The sequence below is a fragment of the Amphiprion ocellaris genome, chromosome 5 (genome assembly GCF_022539595.1).
Source record: "Amphiprion ocellaris isolate individual 3 ecotype Okinawa chromosome 5, ASM2253959v1, whole genome shotgun sequence".
Classification (NCBI taxonomy): domain Eukaryota; kingdom Metazoa; phylum Chordata; class Actinopteri; family Pomacentridae; genus Amphiprion; species Amphiprion ocellaris.
In genome coordinates, this window is record NC_072770.1 from 25,978,191 (window position 1) to 25,995,884 (window position 17,694).

Below are 17,694 nucleotides of genomic sequence, written 5' to 3' on the forward strand. Positions count from 1 at the left end.
GATATCCTAAATAATGAGCTACGTTGTTTGCAGCCGCTCTCTGGAGGAAAAAAAGAAAAGTCAGTATACTTCATAAAATGTCCAACCATTTAAAACCAATTTTTCTGAGGAATCTGTGGATTAACAGTCTGTCTTTACTGTGCCAGCACAATTGATAGAAATGTATAAATGCTGCCTACTGTTGGTGAAATATTGTAGCTTTCCTTAACATTTCCAAATTACTTCTTAGTTCCCTTAAAATGTGGAAATGTGACATTTCTGGGCATCTTGCTTGCCTTTTTTTTTTTATCATGAAATTAATATCTCAGTCTTACTCGGCATGCTTTGTTACACACATACACCCTCATCCTTCTGCCATTTTGCACAGATTTGATGCATCACACTTATTTCTCCGGAGAATTTGCAAGTGTCAGACATCTAAGAAGTTCCACCAGTGGTATTCTTCATCTGCCAGTTTTATAGCGAATGGCTTTACTGTTTAATCAGTGGTTCTGAGTCCTACATAGTAAAAGAAAAAAGAAGAAGCACAAATTGGAGGAATGCTTTTTTTGTTGTTGTCTTTGTGAACTTTTTCTCTCTCTGAGTAGGAACACTAAATGATATCAGTGCTTCCCAGCCACACTGATTTGTGATCCCAAAAGTGAAACGACCCTTAATCACAGATTGTGCTCATATGCTTTCAGCTGCTCATAAAACTGCCAAGCAAGTCTGCCAGCCAGTGTTTTTTTTATTCTCAGATTGGTTCGTTAAAGTGATAAAAATAATTTACAAATTATCCAGTATTTGTTAGAAAAAATATAAAGTTGGGAAAAAGTCTGCCTTAAATCATGGAAAGTATTATTACGCAATTGTATGGATTTCTTTCGGCATTAAGCTGCTCTGCTGAACCGCCTTAATTTGCTTGGGTTGGATCAACTATAGTTACTAGGTTACTAGTGTAATTTTAGTCTGCCCAACCCAGTTAAATTAGGTTGGTTCAAACCCTGGGAAAGAATTTTAGTCAACACAAGTACATTAATTTTGACCAACAGAACTGCTTAATCCTGAAAGAAAGTTATCTAATCATGTGAAAATACTTCCCATGATTTTTTTTTTGTCCGTTGTCCATTGAAAAGTTACTTTTCTGAGTGTACCCCCGCAAGCAGAGATTAGTCCTCTGACGTCTTTTACGTGGTCCAGATTCTAATTAAATCATAAACATTGAAATCATAACCTCTTAATACCCAAGAGAGAAAACTAAGCATCAACTGATGCAACTCCCTCTCAAGTGTACGCCCACATACAGCCATATGTATCATCTCCATGCATGGGGGGGCTTCCATGTGGATCATCAGACTCTCCTCAATCACTGCAAGCTCGATTTAACATCCGCCTGCTCTCCAGCCTCAATGCATCCCACGGGTGGATGTTGACACTGGGTATGTGTGGATGGATGCATGAGTGTGTGTTTGTTTGAGGAAGAAGTGAAGAAGAGGGTTCCTTGAGCTTTGAAGGTGCATCTGTCAGAGTCAGTCTTTGGTGCTCACACACCTAGTCTCCGCCGTAGACTTCCTGTGTCTGCCGTGAGTCAGAGTGTGCCGGTTATGTAAGTCCTCCGAAGAGCGAGGGGAACACTGACACACCTGTGCCCTGTCAGCCTGTTCCTGCCAGGTTTCATTTTACATTCACCTACAGCAGCACGTACAGTTTCACACAAACATTTAATTATGACTCACCCTGGAGCAATTCCTCTGCTGCAGCCCTCATTTAGGTCATAGGCCAATATTTCTTAAGCATAATCAGATGAGAAAAGCTCATTTGGCATCCATCAGCTTTTTCCTTTGCTCATTTGTGCACACATATATATCTGGATGTTTATGTATGAGGGGGAGAGGGGTGAAACAAATAAAGAATATGGATTATTTGAAGTGACTAGTGTGCTAGTTTAGAAGAACAAGAAAAGATCCTTTTTGGCTGCAGGAGCCAAATCTGCCACCTCCTCACCAGCAAAAACCTAGCTCAGACCTCAAAACTGCCCCCGCAGCCTACAGTCCCAGCCACGTGACCCCACCCCCTGCCACACAAACGCTTCACATGGAAAAAAAAAAAAAAAAAAAGCTTCCCCCTCATACTCGGCTGTAATCTAGGGCACACTCACCAGCAATGCAGATCTTTATGTACAGTTATAGATGCCTGAGATGCCTGGGCATGTTTCTCTTTTTTTTCTTTTTTGCTCCAGTTCAGGTGATCAACAGGTCTGCAGTGATGAACACACAGCATCACACGAGGGGGTGGGGGTGGGGGGGGGTTAAGTGGAAAATGACGTGTTTTTGCAACAGATGTATACGTGTGTGTGTGTGTGCGTGCGTGCGTGAAACGTACTGCCCATGTGGAAAAATACATTATAATAACTGGCATTACCTTTATTTAAATTAGGGCAACTGGGTTGGGTGCAACTCCTCTGCAACTACTGGTGTGTGTGTGTGTGTGTGTGTGTGTGTGTGTGTGTGTGTGTGTGTGTGTGTGTGTGTGTGTGTGCGTGCGTGTGCGTGCGTGTGTGTGCGTGTGCGTGTGTGTGTGTGTGTGCACCACGTAAACGTCACAGCTCGCCGAGAAAGCCTCTTGCGAGCGCGCGCCACACTTCCTCAATCGACGGAATCACAGAGCGAAAAAACGAGAGGAAGAGAAAAGAGCAACTTTCGTCGTGCTACGGTGAAGGAAAAAAAAAACAGCGCCGAGTTTGCAGGACGAGGTGAGGCTGCCATTATTCTTCTTCTGAGTCTTTCACGCTTTGAGTTTATATAAAGTTGCCCAAAGACCAAATTCGTACATTTCTTCTTCTTCTTCTCATCCACCTTCTTCTGTCATCTGTGGGGAAACAAACCGTAACCGTTAGGCTAAAGTTAGCTAATTCCTCACAGTTTAGCTAAAAATGTACCGCACTAACGCTCTGCCCGGGGCTATTAAAGAGGCAGTAAAGGCAAATTTTATTACCCAGTTGTTCTCATTAAAATCTCGGAACAACTTTTTCGAGCTGCTAGTGTCGCCCCAGTTTTTTTGTTTTGTTTTGTTTTGTTTTGTTTTTAATATTGCGACGGATTCTGTGAGCTGTCAGAGTTGATGGCGAAACACGGTCAGCTGTGGAAAAAACAGGCGACCACATATTGACAGGTGAGATGCCAGGACTTCATTTCACTTTACTTCATGAGGCTGGTCAAAATATCTAACCCCGGCTAAATACACTGGGTATGAACTGTTTATGTGCGGCTATGTGGCGTTATAGTTGAGTCACAAACGTGAGGAGGAATGTGAGCAGGTATTGACAACAAAAACGGAGGAGTGAAGCAATGATTAAAAGGGAACAGAGACAAAAAAATCACATTTATGTATCATGAAGACAATCTGGCTGTAGTGAGTTAGACGTGAGGTGACATCTGCGTTCAGCTAACTGAAACTCAACCACATCCTTTAAAGGCTGAACTGTTTCATAAAATAAAATCTGATCTACTGACTGATGGCAGCATTACCTCTTACACCTTCAGCACGTGTGTGAGAGATATTTGTAAGGACATGTTATCAACCATTACCAGCAGTAAGAGTGTAGTTTATTGCAGACAGACTGTATGATAAGAGGTAGTCAAAAAAATAAAAAATCAAAGTGGTGATGACATCCATACAGAAAATTACTATGCAAGCGTGGTCTCTTTTTCTGCATTTGACTTTTCCCACCTTTCCTGTCACAGTTGCTCCTCGCCCTTCTCTCTTTCTGAATCACCTGTTATTTTATTATTTCCAATAGCTTAATAGTAATGTTAGTATACAGACAAACATGCACCCAATATCCCGTTTTTGTTATCTTATTCTCATCTCTTTATTTAAGATTTGTTGTTGATATACAAGCATGTATGAAAAAACACAGTTTTGACAGTGACAGCAAGGCGTGTAAGCCCAGATTTGGGTAAGATAATGTAATAATATCCTTAGTATAGTAATAGTAACAGTACTTGCTACTCGTGCGAACAAACACAGTTTTGTGTTGTTCATGAATTCAGTTATCAGGAAGTAGACTATAAAAGGCAAAACAGCTAAATAGGAAGTCTGGTAGAAGTTTGCAAGTTACAGTGTGATGATGCATAACTAGTGAATTTACCAGATGGGACAAATCGAAACTGCACATGAATAGTTTGCTAGATAATCAATCACTACCGCCCTCAATCACAGAGTGTGTTTGCTATTGATTATCTCCCAAAACTCTGACATCACAGCAGCAGTGGGTGAGTGAACATGGTCGTTAGTCATTCTCCCCTTTTAGTGCAGATTTTTTTTCTTGCCTGTGCGTTTTTCTGTCTTACTTTTCTCGTCTCAGTGTGGGCGGTTATGGTTTTAAGGATTGTGAATACCAGCTAGGCATACTGTGGAGCACAGCATGCTTGTATTTGGATTAGCGACATGTTCAGGCTCGCTCTGCCTTTGTAGTACAAGTAAACACCTCCACTGTTGCAGATGCAGCCTCTCAGAAACTATACTCTAAAGAAAGGCACAATGACAGGGACCTAAATAATCAGCAGACACACAGTTATGATTGTAGTACATTTGACAATGTGGCCGTATGTATTATGTAGGGGTGTAAAGTTGTCAGGATAGAACTGATAGATACCATGGCTGTGACTGGAATGCCTGGCCAGATGTAACATTAACAGAAATCATATTTTGCATTTCTCATCCAGAAACTAGTAGAGTATCAGTGGTTAGAGAAGAAACTTGCGGCTCTGTCTGTAGCACGTGTAAGCTTATGCAAGCAGTAAATCATGCATGCAGTAACTTGTGTGCAGCAGAAAGAGCTCTATTGATTTTGTGCCAGTTTGTCATTATCAGTATATATTTCACCTCTAATGCACAAGAGATGTCTATTGTGCATTAAAGAGACTGTCCGTTAATGTAACGCTTTTTTCGGTTATCTAATCTGTGGGTCTAACAATCCTTTTTAATATTTAAAATTAGCAAACTGTAAATTTTGTCTGCATATACAATACAATATACAGGTCATATAATGTTATATTATATGTTAATAATGTTTGTAGTTTTACCTGTGCTTCCTACAAACATTTTGGAGTCAGATACAACAAAATACCTATCGTAGTCTCTCCCCATGTGTGACTGAGTTAAAATGTCTCAAAGTGAGATGACAAAGTACAAGATTAAGTCATGGCACAGTCAAATTTCTCTAATTTTTGTGAGTGTCAGCAGAATTTACTCTGTCCTTGCTGACACAGCTGTCTGTTGTTTTTGTGTGTTGATGCAGGTGTCTGACAGAGTGACAGAAACAGGAATGTGTTTGAAATCTGTCTGTCAGACACCAGTGAAAGGGACATTGTCTTATCTTCTTTTTCTAATATTGTTTGCTTTCACAATGTACATGTGGTCAGATGTGACCCAGTAGTATTGCAGCATGAGAGTATGAAACTATGGGAATGTACCCAGTGGATGTTACGAAAGATGTAACTGCATGTGTAACCGGCATGGTTTAAAAGACAATTGTCACAAGGATATTACTATTCTTTTTTTTCTATGAACAGGTGACCCTGGTACTCGTCACCATGGCTCCTTTTTTGAGGATCGCCTTTAACGCGTACGACTTGGGCGTCCTGCCTCCTCTGGCCGACCCGCCGTTTTGTGCAATTAAGATGAAGGAAGCCTTGTCAACTGGTGAGAGAATCTTTGACAATATGCAATGCCCTGTCTTTTACAGAAGTTGTCATTTCTCTAAACAAAGTTATCATGCCTACTTACTTCCTGCGGTTAAGAACACCAAATATTATTTTTGTCCTTCCTTCCTCTGCCCATCTTCCTCTTAGAACGAGGTAAGACCTTGGTTCAGCGGAAACCTACCATGTACCCAGCCTGGAAAGCCAGTTTTGATGCGCACATCTATGAGGGTCGTGTGCTTGAGGTACTGCTGATGAAGACAGCGGAGGAGCCACTGGCTGAGGTCACTGTTGGCGTGTCTGTCCTTGCTGAGCGCTGCAAGAAAGCAAATGGCCGTGCTGAGTTCTGGGTAGGACATCACCGATTGTCCTCTATCCCCTGCAGAGCAGTACCCCAGAATTATTTTTAACTGTATCTGTGTTTTATGTTTAGGTGGATCTTCATCCATCTGGGAAAGTAATGATGGCAGTGCAATATTTTCTGGAGGGTGTGGATACAGGTGAGAAGAAATACAATTTAATCATTTTCTTTGTTGTTTCTTGTTTCTTGTTGAAACAACCTTTTTTTCATTGCAGTGTTGTGCAATAACTGATCTGTGCTTTTGTCTGTGTTTGAAAGAGAGTAAGCAAGCTGCAAAGGAGGAAGAGGCTCCCACTCTGAACCGTAGACGAGGGGCCATCAAGCAGGCCAAGATCCATTTCATCAAGAACCACGAGTTCATCGCCACATTCTTCAGACAACCTACTTTCTGCTCTGTGTGCAGAGAATTTGTCTGGTCAGTACAGTTTATGCTTCCTACGAACACACCTAAAGTTAACCTCAGAAACCACTGATCAGATAAACTAAAACTCCAGACAGAATGATACTCTTAGATTACAAACATAGCGTTAAGAAACTCTGACATTTGGCCCTGTATAACACTCTCTGAGTAGACAGATTTCTGTCACGGTGAGTTAGGTTCTGCTGAGACTATATGTCAGATGGTCCGATAGTGTTGGTACATGATGATGCACAAATCAGCTTTCTGCACTTCATCTGTTCCTTATCACAAGCATGTGATTGATCAGCAAACCATGCACATGATCAAAGAATGATACAAATGAACTCCTTTCTGTCTCTTTTTCTCCCACAGGGGACTCAACAAGCAAGGCTATAAATGCAGACGTAAGTGTACAATCATTTTTAGAAACCATTGAAAGAACAGCCAAATCCATAGATGGTATATATTGAATATGTGTACTTGATCATTAAAAAATATAATAAAAATATGTTTTCACTGTTTTTTTACCATTGTTTGTGCAAGAGATGCTCAGATACTGAGTCAGTATACTGAAAGTATGGAACTCTCTTTTATCTTTCATTTTTTCTCAGAATGCAATGCTGCCATCCACAAGAAATGCATAGACAAAATCATCGGCAGATGTACTGGTACTGCTGCCAACAGTCGGGATACTGTGGTACGTAACACACTTTTCTGCAGTACACCATGTACTGTGCATGTCGTCCATATGTCTAGAGGTTAGTGTGTAGTAGTCAGTTTGGTCTGAGCTTAGTTCACTCAGATTTTTGTGCTCATTGCACCAAATTTACATGTGATGCTGCATCAGTATTTAATACAAAGGTACCAGATACCACTTCCAATAAAGCTCTCCTCAACGATGGTGATTGGAGAAAGCTGGTCAAAGCTCAACTAACCTAGATTACAGAGGCATGTGGATGATCATGCCCACACCCACACAGGAGGTGAATAACAGATGGGGTGTGGTGTCAGAGAAGCATTTTCAATCAGGCAGCCTAAAGAAGAAACCAGGAAATTTTTACTCATCACCGTGGTGAATTCTGACAGATTAACCTCAGACAGGATAGTAGAAGACAAAGCAAAAAAAAAGATTAAAGATGAGGGAGTTGTGCAGAGATGTTTGAGGCCGCTTATTCAATTTGTTTCCCCCCACCACAAAGATAATGAATGCCATTTGTCCACACAGTTCCAGAAGGAGCGCTTTAAAATTGACATGCCGCACCGTTTCAAGACCTACAACTACATGAGTCCCACCTTCTGCGACCACTGTGGAAGCCTGCTGTGGGGTCTGGTCAAACAAGGCCTCAAGTGTGAAGGTACAGAGCAGCACATATGATTGACTGGGTGGTTACTGGAGTGTACGCCTGCTTTCATGTGTAACTGACTTGTTTTATTCTGTTTGCAGACTGTGCCATGAATGTCCATCACAAGTGTCAGGATAAAGTAGCCAACCTTTGTGGTATCAACCAGAAACTACTAGCTGAAGCCCTGACACAAGTCAGTCAGGTGAGTTCATGAAGACAGTCACAAGTTATTCAAAACTTGTTCAAATCAAGTGTTTTCAAGTATATAGGTCAAAGTAAATTTAGACATTAGAATGAAAAGTCAGACTCAAGTATCATACCCTAAATCACAACACGACTTTTAAGACATTTCAGATATTTGATTAAATTAACTAAATTTACTAAGAAGTTACTGATGTAAATTTTAATAATGATAACAGAACTGAATCCTGAACTACCTAATATATTTTAATGTCCTGCCCAGCTAATAAGATATTTAAAGTATTTTCTCAAACACTTATGATGTACAAAATTGCATTGTTTTATCTTCAGGAGTTCCTTGTCTGGAGCTGAGTTTGAGAAGAGTTTAATAACACTTATTTGGCTGTTGTCCAAGTAGGTGCTACTGAACTATCTTGTGGCAAAAAAATAGCTGAAGTTTCAGAATAGTTTCATCTGCTTAATGACAAAACATTTTTTTTAAATGGTATGCTAGATATTATTACAGCTTTATGTCTGAATCATACAATCTGCTAAAAGATAAAAAAATAGAAACTATTGAAGAATTTATGTTATTTTTCACCGTCTTGCGTGCAGCTTTACTTTGAATTCCGGTGGTCCCCTATTTTGTAACCTTGACCCCATTATTCTCCTCAATTCAGCCCTTATCAGAGCCTATTTCTAACATTTGTGCCAGCACTAAGACCAATCCTGACCCAGACAAAGCATCATATGACACGACACATCATAGTCCTGTGATAACATGTTGGTTATTGCCATTGGAATTGAATTGAGTTTCACTTGAATGTGCAACTCCCAGTTACCAGTGTGTGTTGACAGATTTTTCAGTGTGACACCTGACCTTCATGTAAACCTGAGCTTCTTGCCCTGGTGTGTTTAAGGACTGTTTTTTTCTGGAACTCCCATGTCTTGTTGTCTCTTTACAGGGTTCTGGTTCAAGAGACAGTCTGGGTAGTTTAGTTTTTCTCACAGTGCTGTTTAGGAGAGAAAATTCTGATAAAATGGGTTTACCCTGGATGTACACAGCTAGATGGGTGACCATTGCTGGAAAACTATTTGTCTGGCTATCTCATGCATAATTTTTCTGTTTCTTTCTGTTTTTTATCAGAAATCATCCACTCGACGTTCAGATCCAAACCTGCCTAATCTGCCTGATATTGGAATCTATGATGAAGTTAGCAAGCTTGCTGGACTTGACATCACCGGTCAGTGAGCATTTTTCTTCACGTTCATTTACTTCAAAGCCTTCATATTGTCGGTATAGGCTCTGTACTGATAAAAATACCTACAGGATACTGTGCAAAATTCTGATAGAATTATGTGAATAAGTAATTTACATGTTTGTTTATAGATGCGTCTCCCTATGGCAGACTATGGGAGGACTCCAGCCCACGGCCACAGTCTCGTATTACCCATCTGACCCGAATCAATGTGGACAACTTCATCTTCCACAAGGTGTTAGGAAAAGGCAGCTTTGGCAAGGTACACAACAAACACATCAGTGTGAACTAAACTGAGAATGCTGTCTATAAACCTCCAGTGGGAGAGTGAGAGGATATCACAAGTGAACCAGCAACACTCCTGTCGACACTTATCAACTGTCATATAAAATGAAAACCAAAGGCCTCTTGTAGAAACAACTCAACAGGTTGCTTGTGTTAAATCAAGCAGTAAATCAGTGTTAATTCTGAGTCATGTATATGTAAATGTATATTAATTGTAGTCCAAATTTAGTCATTTGATTTTAATTCATTTTAGTCATTGAAAACTATAAACATTTAGTCTAGCTTTTGTCACTGACATTTTTAACTTTTTAAATTCTGTACATTCTATATCACTGAAGCACTTTAAAGCTACAGCTGTCGCCATTGTTGTGTACGGTTACCATGGTTGCACTTGTTATTCATATCTATGGTGAAGTTAATTGAAAAAGCTCAGTGTCCACGTCCCTCTGCTCTGCAGTGATTCAACAGACGGACTCTCCTCAGCAAATCGAATTATCATTTTCAACCTCTGACCCGCTCTCTTGCTGTACGCCCTGCTCACTTAGCATTAGCTTTACCCCCAACTACATGCTCTCATTAATACTATTATCAAACATTTTTTCTTTAGTGAACATCTAGAGGAAACTTTAGATGGAAAATCATCATTAATCCTGGAACTGGCTCATTTCTTCCGACTGTAACACTAAAGGAATCTGGCTAACTTTAATTAATGACAATGCAATAGATCAATCTGATAAATCTACTGAATAAGACAAATTTGTGGTGGCATCTGATTCCATACATGTTGCAGCTCCTTAAATATCACTTTGCATTAAAAAGTAATTGGTTCGTTTGTCCATTTTTTGGTCTTGAGCGTTATTGTTTTATTTCTATTTGTTGATGAAAAGGATGACACATTTCATCAGAGTTTGTCTTGAAGTATTACTTTGTATTTATTTTTGATTCCATTTTCCTACTGAAAAATAGGTTGTCATGAATATGTTGTGTTCTAGTTTTTGTTGACAAAATTAAAACTGCAGTGAGCTGTAGCTAAAATGTATAACTTAGTCAGCATTTATTCTTTTCTCTTCTACAGGTTCTCCTGGCAGAGCTGAAGGGACGTGGGGAGTATTTTGCCGTGAAGGCTCTGAAGAAAGATGTGGTGCTGATGGATGACGATGTGGAGTGCACTATGGTAGAGAAGAGAGTCTTGGCTTTAGCCTGGGAAAACCCCTTCCTCACACACCTTTACTCCACCTTCCAGACAAAGGTAATCCAGTTTTGATGCCATTGATACTATTATTGGTATATATGTTTTAGGATGCTTTTATGTCTTTATGACATTTCCATCAGTGATGTGCATGTGTGTATTTTGTTGCTGTACTGAACGGAGTTGCTGTCTTAATTTTGTTGTATGCATTTTTTTACAATGACAAATAAAACTATCGATGTATCTATTAGCCACATTTTCTTTCAATTGCTACTTGAAATGATTTCCTCTATACTAAAAGTAAAACTTGCCCACAGGAGCATCTGTTCTTTGTGATGGAGTATCTGAATGGAGGTGACCTGATGTTTCATATTCAGGAGAAAGGGCGCTTTGAGCTCTACAGGGCCATGTGAGTCCCACTGGTCACACAACCACAACAACATACATATTCAGTGGAAACAGACTACCTGCTATTATTACTAAATGCTATCATGCCTATACAGTTGCTCACAGACACATACATACAAGATCAATGGGCTTATGGAAAGCAGACACTTGTGAAGAAGAGTGTACAATTACTCTCTTTTTGTCCCCCCTCTCACTTTTTTTTTCTTTTTTATTATATACTGAAGTCCTATAGACTAAGGCAGGGCTGGCATCCATTAGCTGCTGTACATGAGCAGACAGGCCTTGTAAGGAATGAACAGTTCTTAGTGTCTGTGTACTGTTGTGTGTGTGTGTGTGTGTGTGTATGTGTGTGTGTATGGGGAGGTATCAGTTACTACCACCCGCCCACCTCTCATCACACTACGGGAATCCCTCCAGAGAAAAACAATGGCAATCTGGTGGAATAAAGTGTTACAAAGTCCAAAAGTTTGAAAAAGTGGCACATTTACAAACCTGTTAAGATTTCTTAGGTGGTAGATACTATTGGACACACAGATGAAGCTTCAAGAAAACAAAAGAGCAATGATTATTTTACGTGATTTTTCAAACAGACAAAATGTGTTTTTTTAACTGATCAAAAATAGAAAATCATTTCCTTTTCAAATATAAGAAAGTCTTTCTTGAAAAAAGACAGCAATAAGCTGAATGTATTTTGTATTATGTGAAGGGACTTAGAGGGATTCTTTTTCCCAGTTTTAGAGCACAAATTGACCTTGCAAGTGTAGGGTAATCAGTTTGGTTTGGGTCTATTTAGCAGAGAAGTAAAACGAAACTGACAGTTGGTTTGAGAACCATGTAAAGTTGTGAAATCTAGTTTTGTGTTGTCATGCCTGAATGCTTATTATTCATTGCATATTCTCACTTGTAAACCAGCACAGTGCTTTACATACTGCTTTCTGGTTTTAAAACAACTGGTGTGTTCAGTGACTGATCTTACTGTGCTGTTACATCTCCTGTAGTTAAACCAGTGGCTGCTTCTTGGACCTGTGAAATGACAGGAGTTAATTCTCTACTACGCAAACACAGACACCTGATCCTGTGTTGGCATACACTCAAATCCTCCTCACTCAGAGACTGTATTCATCTTGGATATTTTATCCTCAGTGAGCGAAACAGAGAGAGTGGGTCTTTTCATCAGCTTACAACGCATTCATTTATGTGTCTGCATTTAAATTAGGGATATCACTATACCTCAAATTTGGTAGTCAGAGTCAAAACCACAGAAATACTCTACTTCTACAGCAAGTTCTGTACCAAAAATAATAAAAATCACTCAAATGGATGTTTTTCAAAACAAATTCTTCAGTTTCAACATATGCACAGTCTGTTTCTGACATTCCCACACAATAAGTTATATTGTGACAGACTGCATGGTAATGACAGCAGTATTCTAATTTTATGAGCACCTCCCAGCTCATGTTATGAGCTAGCCTAAACAAGATAGTGTCTGTCAACATTGTGAGTGGAGCTTTGCTACAGCAGATGCAACTGTACCAATTTGCCAACAATAACATTGTAGGATCTAAACATTTTGACAGGAAGTTGTTAATGTAGAGTTTACGATTCACACACACTCACTGTAAATAATATGTACAGATCCGGATGTCTGTGTTTGAGCTGCTAAGATAAGTCTGAAGTGTTTCTTCCTTTTGTTTTAAATGCTCTGTGAGACCTCTTGCATCCTGCCTTTGGTTGTATCTGATATACCACATCAAATACTGGGGTGTTTTTTAAGAAGTTGCAGCAGACCTGTTGTTACACTTCACTTGCTACTCCAGTATCTCCAGGAACTATAAGATTAACAGTACCTTCTATGTGACACAAAAAAAAGTACCATCTCGTTTCCACATATTTGGCATCAGCTCAGTTTTGAAGAATCGGTTGTCATCACATCCCGAGTTTAAACATGATAATCTTGTGTGTTGCTGCACAAGCTGTCACAGTCGAATAGAATGTGTCTCCTGGATTTGGTTGTGTAACATTTTTCCTTAGGCAGCGACTGAACTGCAGAGTTTCAAGCGACCTCTTTAGCAACACAAAGGCCTTTTTTTCCCAGTAGCTACTGCTAACCTGTTGACCTATCGAAGAGAGTCAAGTCCATCATTTCAAAATTCTTCCCGCAGCAGAGCCCAACTTTCTTCCACCACTTCCAATTCCAATTCCAATCTAGACTTCATTTTACAGTCTGTCTTGCATTTATAGTGTTGTTCATAGTGCAGTTTTAGATATACGTATACATATGAGTGCACATTCTAGCTTGGTCTATGAGAGCCAGTATACTGCTGTTAAGTGCACAATATTTAGTAGATAAAACCTGACAGCTTTTTCAGTCCTTATCAGCGGGTCATTTACAGTGAATAACCAGGAACTGGGTTAGAGCGACAGCTTCTCTGTCTGCTCTCAGGACTCAGTCGTTTCACCTGACACAGATGACAAGAGAAGCAGGTCAGTGATAGGCTAATCTTTCGGCTCACAGCAGCTCTTGGGTTTCACATTATGAGAGCGTTATTCACCTGTCTCCTACTCCATACAAATGTCCTAATCAATAATTTAGGTCTACACTGAAATGAGTCTGCAGTGACACCAGTGTTCAGCTCCCAACTACGCAGCGAGTTGGCTACAGTGCGAGCCTGTAGCTTTCCATCAGAGATGAGTAGCTGATATCTGTCTGTCTCTGCCATCTTTGTCTTCCCAGGTACTACTCAGCCGAGATCATTTGTGGTCTTCAGTTCTTACATTCCAAAGGGATCATCTACAGGTCAGAGCTGAATGTATAGCTTATACACTTAAAAGTATTAATTTCTCTCCCATTTTTCCTTAACTCATGATTTTGGTTTAGTTGCAAGTCCAATATGAAAATGAACTCTAAACTTGCTTAGATAATCCCACACATTTTGACACATTTTTATCATTCTGTGGCAATGCAGTTGTGAGCAAGGACTGTTGAGAAAACTGTCACTGTGGGTGCAAGCCAAAAATGATTAAAAAAAAAAAAATTAAAAAAAACAATGAAGCATGGATATCGTGAAGAAGAAAATGTGAATTTGTTCATCTCTTTGGGTGTGAACGGTGACTCAAAAATTTGATGAATAACTGCTTGGAATTTCTTGACCATGTAAGAATAATATAGCTTCTAAAAAAATCTAGTGAACTAATACAGTAAATTAACCCCTAAAAATTGTGAATTAAACTCACTTAAATTACTTTTTGCAAGCAAGTTTCAGATTTCTGCAATATGTAAATTCTATCATTACGATTAGTATGGTCCTTAAAAACATTTCATAAGCGTTTGTTTCTTGACTGGTGTTCTAAAGATGAAGATTAAAATTTTCTTTAAACTGTTAATTTTGTCTGTTATCTTCAAACATCTCACATTTATTTCCAATTCTGCTCTAATTGTTTTGTTTCCAGAGATCTCAAATTAGACAACGTGATGCTGGATCATGAGGGGCACATAAAGATTGCTGACTTTGGCATGTGCAAGGAGAATGTGTTTGGAGAGAATCGTGCCACGACTTTCTGTGGTACTCCCGACTACATCGCTCCAGAGGTACAGTGTTCCAAAATGTTTTGTTCCAAAATATTCCAATATTCCAAACAGGTTTTAGTGTCTGTCTGCTGTAACTCTAATTTATAATTTTGTGTTTCAACAGATCCTACTGGGACAGAAATACTCGTTCTCAGTTGACTGGTGGTCATTTGGCGTGCTGCTGTATGAGATGCTGGTTGGGCAGTCGCCCTTTCATGGAGATGATGAAGACGAGTTGTTTGAGTCCATCCGCATGGACACTCCCTACTATCCTCGCTGGATCAACAAAGAGGCCAAAGACCTCCTTGAGCGGGTCTGTACCATACAGTTCAAACAAAACAGTTAATCTAGACAGCATTAAGGAATGTTAAACTATCAGCAAACTTCCATAGGCTTCATAAGGGTATTCCATACAGTGTTATACTAGATTTTGATCCACAGAAAAACACATTTAGCACAACTCTAAACTAATATTTTTAACTTCAATAAATAAACCAGGACAAAGCATGAAAATACTCCTCCAAATGGCAGCAAAATGTTGGACCAGTTACTGGAACATGCCCATTGTTACTTGGAACTGGTTAGTTAAAAGCAATTCCAAAAATGGAAGAACTCACAAAAGCTCAAGCATTGTGGGTTTGCATAGAAAAATCGCGTTCTCCGTCACAAACTTCTATCCTCCACGTTTGGCTGTATTGTCAGAAGGTTCTAAAATGAACAACCTGTGGCTGAAAACAAGAAAAAAGGATAGAAACAGCCACAAGGATCACTTCAGAGATATATATGAATTACCAGATACAACTCAATTCACAGACTATTCAAATAGGATCAACAGCTGTGGTACAGGAGAAGAGTGATCCGGCAGAAACCTTTCATAAGCTCAAAGAATAAGTCAGCTTAGATTAACGTGCAGAAAGACAGCAGTTTAAGAGTTTCAGAAATGTGTGTTATATTCGATGAGTCTAAATTCAGCCTACATGGATCTGATTGTGAAACATTTTAGTGGAGAAAACAAGGGGAAGAAGTCCTACCAGGCTACGATAATAATACAGGGAGACATGAAGGTTGGAAAGTCAACATCTGGGGCTTTTTTTTTGTAAAGTAATGTTAATGAACTTGAATTAGTGGATGGAACTATGAACTCCAAAGTTTATGGAGGAGTTTTGGTGGCAAACTCAACAAATATTGTCAAAAAAACAATCGAAGTGACAGAAGGATAATGATTTAAGCAAAACAACAGCCAGTTGAAAGAATATTTTGGCCAGGACAAAATTAAACTCATAGAACAACCCTCTTAAAGCTCTGACCTAAATCCACAGAGTGCCAATGGAGTATGCCATGGAGGAAAAAGTCAATTTGTTCCATGCTTTCGTGTGGATGAACTGGGAAGTTAGCTGGCTCAAACATGCAGGAAACTTTCACCACAGCTGTTAGACTAATTGGTTGAGTGTGGGCATATATTATAAAACATAGGGAGACTTCTGTAGATTCATACATCTTGGCCTTATTTGTCACATTTGCTATTTGCAACTGTGCAACCAATAAACACCCCACTACAGCAAATTTCAAAGGACTAAGTGAAATTTCTTCGACAATCTTTATAAAGCTTTTTGCAGCCACTTCGATGTAAGATATACCTTAACCTTTCTAACTTTGCTTTCCCTTTGTTCTTTGTTGTTGTTCCCCAGTTGTTTGAAAGGGACCCCACTCGCAGGCTAGGAATTGTGGGTAACATCCGGTTACATCCCTTCTTCAAGACCATTAACTGGCAGGCCTTGGAGAGGAGAGAGGTTGAACCCCCCTTCAAACCCAAAGTGGTACGCCCCACACATCACTGAGGAATACTGTAATATGTGATGAGTGTCTGATTTATGTATTGTGCTAATCTTTGTTTGCGGTCAATTACAGAAAGCACCAAACGACTGCAGCAACTTTGATCGGGAGTTCCTCAGCGAGAAGCCTCGTCTATCCCACAGCGATAAGAACTTCATAGATTCCATGGACCAGTCGGCATTCGCTGGTTTTTCATTCATAAACCCCAAAATGGAGCACCTTTTAGAAAAGTGATTGTTGTAATGCCTGTCTGACTCAGGTTACTTTTCTACTGTTAATGGGGCAGTTCACTTGCAGATGAATGACCTGTTCTACTGTCAGTATTTCTGTAACCTTAATTTAAGCACAAACTCTTGTCTGTGGGTACTTATAGAATTAGAACCAGGGTCTTGTACTGTATATATTGATGTTATTGTGTTTGTGCGCATGCTTATTATTTGTCTAGGCTGTGTAAGCCTGTATGAGTAATAATATAAGGGTGGGAGGTTAAAAATCCTTACATTCCACTTGACGTCACTGCTACCATCTGCAGCCATTTTGTGTCCCTTTTACATTCACTTCAATCCAACTGAGGATAGAAAATTAGAAAGAGGGGAGAAACTGTACTGTGTACTTCAGATGTAGACTGTGAATAAGGTGGCTGCATGTTTAGAAATCTCAGACCAACCAAAACCTATCCATCTTTTAAAAATATGGCTTAATAATTAATGTTAATATGTTTTTAAAACATCTAAATTCTTGCCTTTGAGTTGATGAGTCAGAAGAGCTGTATGAATAAGAGAAACTTGTGGTTGTGTGGATGAGCGAAAAGTGCCATGTAAAGATCAAATGTAAACGGCTGCAGCTGTTCTCAGCTGTATTAAGCGGTCCTGTCTGTGGATGGAGGCAGACTGTGTACACACAGCCATGGATACAAAAAGTTTGTTAATGTTGCACGAGTGTAATCAGTGAGTGGAAAGTCACTGAACTGCTGTATATAGGACAATGTATATGTATATTGTTGTATCATGTATATCGGTTCGCTGAGGATGTACTTTTTTTACTGTCTCCATATTTTACATCTGATTAAAAAAACCATCAACTCCCAAGGCTGTGCTTCTTTTTAAACTCCTTAAATGCTGTTACGAATATTCATTCTGAATTTAGTCTGTAGTGATATAATTCACATTCTTACTTCTTTCACC

General features: G+C 39.5%; 1 protein-coding gene across 1 annotated transcript; it reads left to right on the top strand.

Moving 5' to 3' along the window:
* The first annotated feature begins 2,530 nt into the window (after window positions 1-2,530).
* On the top strand, window positions 2,531-17,598 carry prkcda (protein kinase C, delta a). Its single transcript, XM_023267310.3, has 18 exons — window positions 2,531-2,731; window positions 5,556-5,685; window positions 5,835-6,034; window positions 6,118-6,184; window positions 6,304-6,460; window positions 6,818-6,849; window positions 7,057-7,142; window positions 7,671-7,800; window positions 7,890-7,990; window positions 9,116-9,212; window positions 9,359-9,489; window positions 10,588-10,761; window positions 11,019-11,110; window positions 13,844-13,906; window positions 14,560-14,698; window positions 14,802-14,990; window positions 16,366-16,494; window positions 16,586-17,598. Exons 2-18 carry the CDS (start codon window positions 5,577-5,579, stop codon window positions 16,742-16,744), a joined length of 2,055 nt encoding a protein of 684 aa, XP_023123078.1. The 5' UTR covers window positions 2,531-2,731; window positions 5,556-5,576; the 3' UTR covers window positions 16,745-17,598.
* Window positions 17,599-17,694: the final 96 nt, after the last annotated feature.